The sequence below is a fragment of the Danio aesculapii genome, chromosome 20 (assembly GCF_903798145.1).
Source record: "Danio aesculapii chromosome 20, fDanAes4.1, whole genome shotgun sequence".
In the NCBI taxonomy this organism is placed as follows: Eukaryota; Metazoa; Chordata; class Actinopteri; order Cypriniformes; family Danionidae; genus Danio; species Danio aesculapii.
In genome coordinates this window covers 2755498-2768998 of record NC_079454.1, presented here as the reverse complement: position 1 = coordinate 2768998, position 13501 = coordinate 2755498, and the positions used below count along the sequence as shown (strand labels likewise).

Below are 13501 nucleotides of genomic sequence, written 5' to 3'. Positions count from 1 at the left end.
CTAGTTTTGAGAAAACTTAGAGAGTGTGTCTGAGCCTCTGACATTATCAGGAAGGCTATTCCAGAGTTTAGGAGCCATAAATGAGAAGACTCAACCTCCTTTAGTGGACTTTGCTATTCTAGGTACTACCAGAAACCCTGAGTTTTGAGATCTTAAAGAGCGGATTGGATTGTAGCGAGACAAGGTTGGTTAGATAAACAGGAGCTAGATTATTTAAAGCTTTATAGGTAAGAAGCAATATTTTATAATCAATATGGAACTTAACAGGCAGCCAGTATAAGGAGGATAAAGTTGGGGTGATGTGATCATATTTTCTAGACCTGGTAAGAGCTCTGGCAGCTGCATTTTGCACTAACTGGAGTTTATTAATAGAGGATGCTGGGCAACCAGCAAACCGAGCATTACAGTAATCTAATCTAGAGGTCATAAAATCGTTAACTTGCTTTTCTGCATCTGAGATAAATAGCATACTTCGTAGCATAGCGATATTTCTCAGATGAAAGAAGGTGGTTTTTGAGACATGGGAGATTTTATATGCTGTCTAATGTAACACCCATATCTTTTACAGTAGCGCTAATGCTAACATTGTATCCCTCTAATTGCAGGTCGAGTTGTAAGATCTGCTGTGTACAGGATTTTTGGCCCAATATGTAATAATTCTGTTTTGTCTGAATTTAAGAGACAATGTGATTGTCGTGAGGTCATTATAATTGTGTTATGAATATTTTTCGAAACACAAAATTAAATTGTCAAATTCCTCAGTAAAAGTGTCAACACTTTGACAAATAATATTTCTATAACAGTGTCATTAATATTTACATTTAATGAGATTTTAAAGATGAATGTATTCTGTACCACTGTAGATGAGGTCAGGAAAAATATTAATGATGCTGTTATAAAATTCATGACACAATTATAATGGCCTCATGACAATCATGTTTATGACAGATTTATGACATGTTATGTAGTCTTCATAATTCCAAGTTATCATAACAAAGAGAAAGACATGTTAGGGTGTATTTGTTTGGCAAGTTGTCTCAACAAATACATCTCAAACGATGTCATCTTTGCATTTAAAATGTCAAAACTGAACAAATGACACTTAATGACTGTTGTTATGAGCATGCATGAAATCTCATTTATATTCATGGCATGTCATATCATGATTACAAAGCACATGAACACCCCTTCAAGGAGACAAAAGGATTTCAGAATTGATTCAAGCGTTAGTTTGGCTAACATCTTGACTGGGGAAGCTTGTTTTCCTCTTCAGTCTTATCTGCAGATTTGCTCTAACAGTACAGTCAGCGCTCTCTATTAACCAGATAACAGTACGGCGTGTACGCTCGCAGGGCCTTCCAGCTTCTGGAGGTCACCTTTAACAGCTGGAGATAAATGCACTGACCTGCAGAGCGCCGTTGAGGAGTGTGTTGTGCTGCGGTGACTGTGCGAACACGCTGTAAACATTGACCCATTTCTACCAACCTCCCGTGGCTGTAGATTAAAGGTCTTGTTTTCCTTCCAGTGCAGTTATGAGCTGCCGTCATGAGCTAAACGCGTGTGACATTAATAATCGCAGTTTTTCTTGCTCTAATGAGGAGTATGAATCTCTGCCAGTGGGCTGTGTGCGTCTTTTGCACCAGAGCGCTGCCCTCCGCTAGACTCTTTTAAATGAGTGTGTCCTTGCTGGTGAGCGTGTTCATTATTCACCTGATTGGAGTCGTGGTGTCAGGCTTTCCTCAAGTGCGCTGTGTGTGTTGTGTGTGTCAATGAAACAGCCCGGTGGACTTCTCCCAGCCTGTGGCCTTTGAGAATGCAGAGATTGGCCACTGCCCTGACCTGGCCCCTGCTCTGGCTCCACCCCCTGAGGAAAAGGAGGAGGAGGAGAAAGAGGCTTCACCCACACCAGCAGAAGCAATTCGTCCTCCGGCAGCTCCAGCCTCCACTGTACGTACATGCATACACACACACACACAAACTTTAGTGTGAAATCAAACTTTATATTGTTTATTTCGATAGCACACATTGTTATTCTGAAAAAAGAGTTTTGAGTAGGGCAGGAGGATTAATCGAGGTGATTTTCATGTATAAAATACTATAAAATAAAAATACAAAGGGTGCATATTAGGACTGATGGGCGCCATGGCCCTATAGAATTGCTTAGGGCCCTCAAAAGACTAAATCCAGCCCTGCTGTCAGCTTCACCTCTTTATCGTCAGCTCTGTCCCATCATCAGTAGCCCCTCCCCTTCATCATCAGCAGCTGCTCTCCTGCATCAGTAGCCTCTTCCCTTCAACAGCTTCTCCTCTTCACAATAAGCTCCTCCTCAATAAGCTCAGCAGCTTCTCCCCTACATCATTAGCACCTCCCATTCATAATGAGCTCCTCCCCTTCTCCAGAAACTCCTCCCCTTCCTCATCATCAGCTCCTCTCCTTCATCAGTAGCTCCTCCCATTAATCAGAAACCCCGCCTTTCTCATCAGCACATCTCATTCCTCAGCAGCTTTTCCCCTTCATTAGCACCTCCCATTCATAATGAGCTCCTCCCCTTCCCCAGAAACTCCTCCCCTTCATCATCATCAGCTCCTCTTCTTCATCATCAGCTCCTCCCATTAATCAGAAACTCCGCCTTCATCATTAGCACATCTCATTCCTCAGCAGCTTCTCCCCTTCATCATCATCAGCTCCTCTCCTTCATCATCAGCTCCTCCCATTAATCAGAAACCCCGCCTTCATCATCAGCACATCTCATTCCTCAGCAGCTTCTCCACTTCATCATTAGCACCTCCCATTCATAATGAGCTCCTCCCCTTCTCCAGAAACCCCTCCCCTTCATCATCATCAGCTCCTCTCCTTCATTAACAGCTTGCCCACTTACTCCTTTTAGAATTGTCAGTATAAATGCACTACTTATACTATATATACTACAAAATGGTTTAGAATAGTGCACAAGTGTGTGATTTGGGACGCACCTGCAGTCTCTGAGTGTGTTATTCTGAGAGAGTAAAGCAGCGCTGAACTGATCCCAGTGAGACTGAAGCAGTTTTCCACACCATTAGCCTGCTGGATGAGCTGAAGAAGAGGAGAGCATGCTAGTCAAACACAGATCTCCTGTTCAGCCGACAGCGCTAACGCTAACAGCATTAGCAGTCCTGCGGTCTCTCCGCTCGGCGCTGACGGCTCAATGTTTCTCATTCATCACATCAGCTGCTCTGTCCTCCAGTGCGCACATAACAGCACACGCTATACTCCAACACACATTTGAAAGAGGAAGTGTCTCATTTTGTTCAGGTTGATTAATGGGTTATTTAGCAAGACAGGTGAAGACTAATTGATTAGCTCTTCTGTGACAATCTCAATTCTGACGTTTACCACCATTTTAAACATAATAGTAGTCATATTTAATTTCTAATAACTGATTTATTTTGTCTTTGCCATGATGACAGTACATAATATCTGACTAGATATTCCTCAAGACACTAGTATTCAGCTTAAAGTGACATTTAAAGGCTTAACTAGGTTAATTAGGTTAACTAATCTTTTCTCTTCTCTTTAATTAATGCATCATCATGCCTCTGTGCTGTAATAATGACTGCTGTGTGTGTGTGTGTGTGTGTGTGTGTGTGTGTGTGTGTGTGTGTGTGTGTGTGTGTGTGTGTGTGTTGTGATGTTTCACCTGAGCTCTTCTGTCTCTCTTCTGCTCTTAGGCCACACCCCTTGCCAAAGCCACGCCCATCCCAGACACACCCACCAGTGTCAAAGAACCCGCGGTACTCACCTGCTCACACCCACACACAATCAGATCAACATTTACTCATACACACTTATACGTACACACATACACAAACACTCATACACACTTATATGCACACACTCGCACTCAAATATTCAAACGTACATAAAAACACACTAATACTCATTAACACACACACTCATACACATTCATACACACACAAATACACGCTCTCCCACAAAAACACACTTATACTCACACTCACAAAAGCACACTTATACGCACTTTGTATGCAGTGTTGGGGAGTAACTAGTTACATGTAACAGCGTTACGTAATTTAATTACAAAATAAAAGTAATTCGTTACAGTTACTGAGAAAGAAAAGTGTGTAATTAAATTACAGTTACTTATGAAAATGTTAAAAGGGGGTTACATCTAAAAATATTCTTTAAAAATCTGGGATATGTAGAATAATATTAATTATTATATTAATCTGTTGCTTTGCCTGTTTTCGATATGCACGATGCCTTCTGCTAAGGCCGTTTATTGAAGCTGTACTTTTCTGATGCTTTTGATTTGCGGTGCAACACGTCTAATCCTCTTTGCTGCTGAAAAGCATGAGGAAGCATCTGCAGGTATGTAAGCTCGCCTTTCTTTATTTTATAAAAGCACATGGTTTCTGTCATCGTGAGTGTAAAGAAATTAAAACAGACCCTTTCATTTCCAATGATATATTATGACTAGGGCCAGACGGAATCTGTGGACGTTGTTTGCTATTTCTGCTATTTCTTCTTGCTAATTTTGGTAAAAATCTGCGGATTTCTGCTGAATTATTTTGGCAGTATCATTATTAAAACCTTAATATATAATGAAAAGTAATACCTTTTTAACTTTAATTAATGTTTACAATGCAAATCCAATTAGATTCATTTGGTTCATTAGATTTATTTGGTAAACAAAGTGATATAATATAAATAAAATATAATATTAATATAAAATATAATAAAATATTACTGTACACACTGTATTGTAAATAAATCAGATGAACATTTTCATATTAGTCAATAATATTACTGTAATAGATTTAAAAACTGACTAAATATAGATTTACACACATTGACTCAAGTAAATAAACAGAATTAATGATGGGCTAAACATCTGGAATTCTGCGCGCACAGATTCCGTGTGGGCCTAATTATGAAATTCACGGCACCAACAGACTCCTCCTCTGGCCAAAGCGATTTTATCACAATAGCAGTGTAGCTAGCTTAACTACATTTCTCAGTAGCGTGGCGGTATCGTCGCTACTTTCTAAATCAAATATCTTTCACAGTAGCGAAGCTATTTTATTAGTCAAGTAGGGCAGTAGCATCCACACAAGCTACATTTACCGATCGCGGATCAATAAGTGACGGCACTGACATTCACAGAGCTGTGAGGCCGGTGTCTAGCTAATGAAAGTAAATCCATATGATGGAGAGAATGACGATTTCTTCTTGTTTTTCGGTGGTCGACAACAAACTTTCTGGTGCATTACTGCCACCTCTAGCTCCAGTCAGTGATGTCGTTAACCAATTAGGCTAACACGAGAAGTTAGCTTGATGGAAAGATGACTGAGGGAGAGGAGGTCGATATATATAGTTTACCGTAGTAAAGGCAGGCCTTAATTTGTGCCGAAACACACCGGATCCAGCACCTCTGAAATCTGATCCGGCACCTCATTTTACCAACCCCCCTCCTCCCCTGTTCACTTTCATTTTCTTCCGCAAGTCTCCAACCCTCTTCACTTTCGTCCGCAATAACCTTCCTTCCCCTCACTCCCCACGCAATTAACAAATTAAGCACTGAGTAAAGGCTAATGTATACTACGGTAATTACTATTAGTTCATGATAGTTACTAATGATTCTACATTATGTAGTGTAATTTATTAATGAAGAGTTGTAAATATATACACAATATAATGCTCATTCCTAAATATTCCCCTTTACTATACATTACTATAGTATTTTAAATGTGTTGATTGGATGTTTTTGCTGTGGTATTGACCTTATTCTTCGATGCTGAAGTGCGCTCGTTTTTGCGTTTGTTTTAGAACTTTCGATTCAGCTGCCTATGGGAGAAATGACAAGGAATAATAAACGACAGAAAACAGTCAAGCTACTTACTCTACACGCAAGTGTTTTAATAACTATACAAAGTAGCAAACGTCAAGCAGCAGAACGAGCTGTTTTTAACGTCTAAAAACGAATGGAAGTGAATGAGACCGGAAGTCTCAAGCCAAAAATATTCCAACGGCTGCGCCCGCTCGTACGTGGAGAATAAGGTGATCATTTGATTCTGTTTAGCGCAGCATATTATATGCAGTAAACAACTGAACTGAACAATTGTGCCTCATCTGTTTCATTGACAGTTATTGATCACTAAGATGTGATTGACTTGGATTTAAGCTGCTTCGATTTGAAAATGAAAATAGCAAAAATAGCTTAGATGTATTTTTTATTGCAAATATCTCACAAATCCCCCTGCACAACTAACTAAAGCTTTGATTTAGTAACAACAGTAAACATTTTGTTCGTTATAAGGTCTGGTTTTGTGGTGTCTGCACTATTAAATTAATATAATCTTAATTTGAGTCATGAGAGATTTTGAGACTCTATCAGTGAACAGAGCTACAGTAAGCTCACACCTGCTCGGTATAAATGCTTGTAAATGATTTAGTTGAAAATATCCATTAGAAGCTTAAAAGTAATCAGATGTAATCAGTTACTTTACTTTTTAAAGTAATTGAAAAGGTACACTACTTTTTACATTTTCAAGAGTTCCCACTTAGATATGCTTGGCGTATAAAGCAGGTTTGGCATGCTGTCCCGGGAGAGAACCCTGAGCTCGGAGATATTTGAGCCCAGGGCTCCCGCCCGGTCGATAAGCATATTAGGAGATCCGAGATCAGGTAGGTCTCGAGAGCTCCCCCTTTAGAAAAGGGAGGAAAAGGAGGAGATGGGGTGGAAGGGGGAATTCTTCCAAACGAAGATAGAGCAGTAGGGAGAAACTGATCCATTTATAGTAAACTAGGATCACTCTGATTGATTATTACTGATTACAGATGAGCAGCTAGTCGTGCTCAATCATATCACGTGCTCCTCTCCAAATTAGTTTATGAAACTTCACTTAAATAGGGTCATTTGTAATCTGTAATCTATTACATTTCCAAAGTAACCTCCCCAACACTGTATGTACAGACACAAACACTCACACCAACTCACAATCTCACACACACACTCATACTCTTATATACACACACTCACATTCACACACACAAATGCATTTGTCCAGACACACACAAACACATACATTTTTACACCAACTCACAGCCTTACACACACACACTCATACACATTAACGGACACACTTACTCACATTCATACACGCACACAAATTCTCACACTCCCACAAAAACACACCCATACGCACTTGTACACACACACACTTAAACGCACAATCATACACACTAACATACATTCATACACACTTATACAGACACACATAAACACTCATTCATTCATTTTCTTTTCTTTTACCGCCACCTTATCCAGCATATGTTTTACGCAGCGGATGCCCTTCCATCCTCAACCCAACACTGGGAAACACCCACACACTCTTGCACACACTCACATACACTACGGCCAATTTAGTTCACCCAATTGACCTATAGCGCATGTGTTTGGACTTGTGGGGGAAACCGGAGCACTCGGAGGAAACCTACGCCAACACAAGTAGAACATGCAAACTCCACACAGAAACGCCAACTGACCCAGCCGAGGCTCAAACCAGGAACCTTCTTGCTGTGAGGTGATCGTGCTACCCACTGCGCCACCGTGACGCCCCCACACACAAGCAAACACTCATACACACTTAAACACCATCTAATACTCTTATACACACACTCCTATACACACACCATACACACACACATTCAGATGCACAGTTGCTTTGTTCTGCTTGATCTGCTCCTGCAGTTTTTGGGGAAACTGTAGATTTATAAGTCTTGATGTTGTCCAGAAACCATTTTTCTCTCTCTTACACTCACGAGTAGTGGATTGCTCATGATTTAGTGTGTGTGTGTGTGTGTGCAGTGTGTGCAGCATGTCCATTAGTTGATCTCTGTCTCCACCTGCTGGCTGCTCGGTGTACAGCAGCGCTCTAACATGTTCAGGCTGAGCAGGATTATTCAGCTTAGTACAGTTTTTAATAGGCGGCATGGTGGCTCACAGCCACAAGACCAGTGGTTCGAGTCCCGGCTGGGTCAGTTGTCATTTCTGTGTGGAGTTTGCATGTTCTCCCTGTGTTGGTTTCCTCAGGGTGCTCCGGTTTCTTCCACAGTCCAAACACATGCACTATAGGGGAATTGGAGGAACTAAATTGGCCGTAGTGTATGTGTGTGTGTGTGTGTGTGTGTGAATGAGCGAATCAGCGACCACCATTTCATTCTGTAACGCTCCCTGCTGTTAGTGTGTCATGAATGTGTGTTTTCTGAATGGGAATTGTTGCCAGTGTTTTGGTGAAACTTAGATTTTGGTCCATTGGTGTGTCAGAATTGTTTTAGCGTTTGATTGACATGAGCTCTGTCCAATCACACACAGGTGTCGTGCGCAGCAGAGGCGGAGCCTGCAGTGCTGGAGCTGGCTAAACAGTTCGGTCTGTCCAGAAACAGTCACATGACCTTTGAGTTTGATGACAAGAACGTGAAGGAGAGGTGTGTCAGATCTTCATCCTCGTGTGTGTTTGTGTGTGTGTGTGTGTGTGTGTGTACTGATTTAGCTATACTTGTGAGGTCTCAAGTGTCAAAACAACCTACTAGTGTTGCCATTTTATTGGTCCTTAGTAATTGAAAGTGTTTATCAGTCATCCAGAACATGCGGTTATTAGTATGTAATGATGTGCAGTTGTTTCTGTGAGGGTTGGTTTGGGTTAAGGTTAGGGCTGGGGTTAGGCCATAGACACTATCATTCACTATCTATCAATCTAATAGAAAAAACAATGGAACGTATAACAAACTCACTATAACAAACCTGTGTGTGTGTGTGTGTGCGTGCGTGCGTGCGTGCGTGTGTGCGTGCGTGCGTGCGTGTGTATGTGTATGTGTGTGTGTGTGTATGTATGTATATATATATATATATATATATATATATATATATATATGTATATATGTATATGTGTGTGTATATATATGGATATATGTATGTGTGTGTGTGTTTCTGCAGGCTGATCATTGAGTTCGAGATGCGCACAGAGACAGACTCGGGTCTGGTTTTCTACATGGCCAGAATAAACCATGCAGATTTCGCCACCATCCAGCTGAAGGAGGGAATGGCTCACCTGAGCTTTGACCTGGGCAGTGGGAACACCTCCGTCAGCGTGCCGCGGATCATCAATGACGGGCAGTGGCACAAGGTCAGGGATTCTTCAGGGATAGGAAATACCACAATAATTTAATGCAGTGTGAGACCGTCGCTGATGTTGAAACTTTACCAGTACTGACACTGCTTGTTATTTTCAAACTGAATAGGATGGTAACACTTTAGTTAACACAGGCCTGTAGCCATGGGGGCCTTCAGGTGGTTCCAAAGACCCATCCCTTACTGACAAAGGTCCAGAATTTGTCCCATTCATGAGCTCATTTGTCCTATTTTGACTGCTGTTCCATCATAAATTGTAATGAAATAAAATAAAATACCTGTAAAATAACCAATCGAAGAAGCTTTAAGACCAAGTGGAAGCTTGTGTCGGCTGTTGCTTTCGTGTGACTTTCCGTTCTTAAGCCATTTCAAATACTGACTGGAGACAGTTTAATGTGCTGGCCAGTTTGTTATTAGCCTAATAAATGACAATAGGCTACAGTTTTTAATGTAGTTCTTAAATTCTATATTAAATGTGAAACTTTTTTATTTGACTTTTCAGAATGAGAAGCTTCTATCTGTTCAGTTTTCAGTGGTTAAATTCAGTTCAGTTGAGCTCAGTTCAGTGTGGTTTAATAATCACTACTGAGAGTCCAAACACTGAAGAGCAAATCCAACGATGCGCAGCTCTACAGATCCCGAACCATGCAAGCTAGTGGCGACAGCGGAGAGGGAAAAAAAACTTTACTAAAGGCGGAAGTGAAGAAAAAAAACCTTGAGAGAAACCAGGCTCAGTTGGGCACGACCATTTTAATTTCTCTGCTGGCCAAACGTCTCGTACAGAGCTGCAGTCTCAGCGGCAGAGGCTGGAAGCTGGTCTCAGCGAAGACTCGTCTGTCTCTGGAGCGTCACAGGAATCAGTCTCATGTTCTCCACTCCTCCATGACCACCACAGTAGCTGCTCAGGATACGGCCTGATCCAGGATATAGAAACCTTGGGATCATCTCGTCGTTGGTCTTGGATCGAATCAGTGACTCTGCATAGTCTGAGGGCCTCGGGAAGAGTATCCCCAGGTGGAAATGGAGAATAAAGAGAATAATTAGCGTAGCTGCTGTTCATAGTGTATATAAACAAGATGCAGAACCTGTGTGGAAGCCCCCTAAGTGGTGCACTGAGTGTATGCTTTACTGAACAGATAGGTCTTTAATCTAGTTTTGAATTGGGAGAGTGTGTCTGAGCCTCGGACGTTATCAGGAAGGCTATTCCAGAGTTTAGGAGCTATAAATGAGAAGGCTCGACCTCCTTTACTTGACTTTGCTATTCTAGGTACTACCAGAAGCCCTGAGTTTTGAGACCTTAAAGAGCGAGTTGGAACAAAAAAGCATGTTCGGTGTGATTGACTCCTTAGGCGGTTACAATGAGAGACGCAGCACGTAAAACACTCACGGCCATTAAAAGGCACATCCATTCAAAAAAGGCGCCTCTGAATGTAAAAAAGGCCTTCTGTGTGATCGGCCCCTTAGTGTTTGTGAGAAAGTGTTGTTGATCGTCAGTTTCTCTGTGTGTAGATCCGTGTGATGAGAGACAAACAGAGAGGAGTCCTCACGATAGACGGCCGCTACAGCAAACACACCACCAGCCCGAAGAAAGCAGGTATCCTGGATGTGGTGGGAAAGCTGTATGTGGGGGGTTTGCCGCTCAACTACACCACCAAACGCATCGGCCCTGTGAGTATATCACTGAACACAGCTCAATCGAAAACACTTCTGTGTGTCGTCAGTTTAAACGCACAGTATATATAAATAATTAAATACAATAATAATACAAATTAAAAAGTAAGAGATGCAGTATCCGCTTGTTAAGTGTGACGTCACTCGAAGCGGCTTCCGGGTCCAAGCCAAGCGGCAACCTCCCGCTCTCCCTCGGGAAGCCAATATGGAAGTAACTCAAACTGCAATTCATCAAAATTCCGCTAGTCCTGGCTCCATAATAGAGCAAATTGCAATTGAGCCCACTGTCAGAATGGCCAACTTTACAGCAGAAAAAAAGGTGTTTACAGCCTGGTACAAAGAACGATTTTGGTCCATATAGCTATTATTACCCTTCATGACAACTGTGAGGGGGTGAATTTTTTTATAACTCATCCGTTTCCTTTATATTAGGGTATATTAAGTTTGCATAATTAAGGGCGTGGCCACTTGAGTGACAGCTAGGTCTCGCTGGTCACCGTCACTTCACCTCAGCTGAATCCGGCAGATTAGCCACTGATCTCGGCATATTCATCGTATTTTTGTGTTGTTTTATGTGGCTTTACACAGTCAGCTGCCTTTTGGACTTATTTCTTACAATTATCAGATGATATGGGATGCTGTGTGCACTTAATTGTGCTCACAAACCATTCACGTGGCCTCCGTTTCCCATGTGAGTAAAGTTATATACTTGTATATCATCTCTATAAATGTATTTGTTTTATTTAAGTTCATTTATCATTAATATTTTTCTTTAGACCCGTAAAGCACTCCAGAATCTGACAGATTGATTAGCTGTAGGCTCTAGAACAGTCATCTGAAGCGTTATCATACAGTGTTATACCTGGATTTTATATATTACTATATCTAAAGTGTTTGGACGTAATTCGCGTTTTCCTCCTGTAGAAAAACATCATAAGAACAATGTTTAGTGGCTCAATGTGTTACTACAGTGTTTTTAAAAGTCTAAACACTTTATTGATATAGTGTACAGCCAAGCACATGTGGTCAGAACACAAACGAGTCGCAGGTAATAAAGTATCAAGCGTTTCTCCCAAAGTAAAGTCTGTCTGCCAGGTCTAAGCAAAGTGCCAGCAGGTGTCTGTAGCTCCGCTCACTCTCCGCCTCTTTGCCTTGTTTGGTATCCCGCCGTGGGTGCGATGACGCACGAACAAAATGGCGACGGTTGGCCGCGCCTACTTGTAGCTTCTTTTGCAGTGTTCAGAAACCTATGGGTGACGTCACGAATACTCCGTCCATATATTTTACAGTCTATGGTCCAAACGCTCTGTCAAACTGTATGAGGAGACTAAAATGGTCGAAAATCACGATCGCAATATGTATGTCCATGCCTAATTTCCGATGGGTAGAAAGGGATTCATTTATTTATAAATTGTTAATTTTGGTATTTGTGATGCAGCAAGGTCAGAGATTGTTGCGCACATTATGACTTTATATAAAATTCACTTTAAAGTGCGATATGACTGACAAAATATTCGTTTATGATCACTTTTTAATTCAAATGAGTGGCGGCTTGGACCCGGAAACAGTATTGCATACGTCACAAACACGTCACCACTTAACAAGCGGACAAACGAATGGGGGAAAAACTATTTCGCCAAATCATCTGGTACTGTTTTCATATAGTTCAAAAATGGAGACCAAACCTTTTTAAATATTTCACCCTTTCCTCTTAAAGAATATGGTCTACGGTTGCAAACTTCTGAGCTCCACAGTCCAATTGGTACCTCAATGTCTGTTTTCCATTTTAAAGCAATACATTTTTTAGCTATTGTCAATAAGCCTTCAGTAAGCTTAATACCATGATTATGCTGGAGGATTTCTTTGCTTTAAGTCTTGAAAACAGCATCATGGAGTGTTTTTCTTTTATTATTTGAGCAAATAGGAAAACAATAAAAATGTATTTGTTGTACCATTTAACTGCACTTTATGCTTACCAAATTATGGAAACCTGAAAATGTGTAGCGTCTGTGATACTGGCGGTGTTTTGTAGGTGCTGTACAGCATTGACGCTTGCATTAGGAACTTCAAGATGATGAATCTGCCCATGGATATGGAGAACCCCACCTCCAGCTACCGCGTGGGCTCCTGCTTTGCCAACCCAGAAAAGGGAACCTATTTCGATGGCACAGGCTATGCCAAAGCTGGTGAGACACTCTATTACATTCATTCACATTCACTCATTTAACCAGTATAGTGACATAAAAGTGAATTCGAGAGTCAGTTCTGGGAGTCATTTAATCAACTCTTATTGGAAAGATCTATATTATTGGGAAACCATAAAAATATCCTGCAACATTCATTTGACTGCAGTTTGCAAGTAAAATGAACACTAGGGGGCAGTGTGATGCCAACAGCTTTTGTTCCTTTTCACATTAATGATATTTGCAGGGACATATTATTGATGAATAAAGGATTATTTTCCTGCACAACATCAAATAAACACCATTAAACATCTTTAGGCACAATAATGAGTGCTACAGCTGAGCACCTGAACATTTAATACATGAAAGTTTCGTGAAGATTTACTAGTTTATAAAAGTTGACTGGAAAAATTGGAGGGGGAAATTACATAATCACGAGAGTCAATTCTGGGAGTCA

General features: G+C 41.1%; 1 protein-coding gene across 1 annotated transcript in view; it reads left to right on the top strand.

The window, feature by feature from the left end:
• The window catches only part of lama2 (laminin, alpha 2), a 326666-nt gene that overhangs the window by 303938 nt on the left and 9227 nt on the right, over positions 1-13501 (top strand). Inside the window, 6 exon segments of the mRNA XM_056480993.1 lie at positions 1779-1947; positions 3708-3770; positions 8375-8487; positions 8996-9185; positions 10700-10858; positions 12894-13047. Of these exon segments, the coding sequence (XP_056336968.1) occupies positions 1779-1947; positions 3708-3770; positions 8375-8487; positions 8996-9185; positions 10700-10858; positions 12894-13047 (848 nt within the window).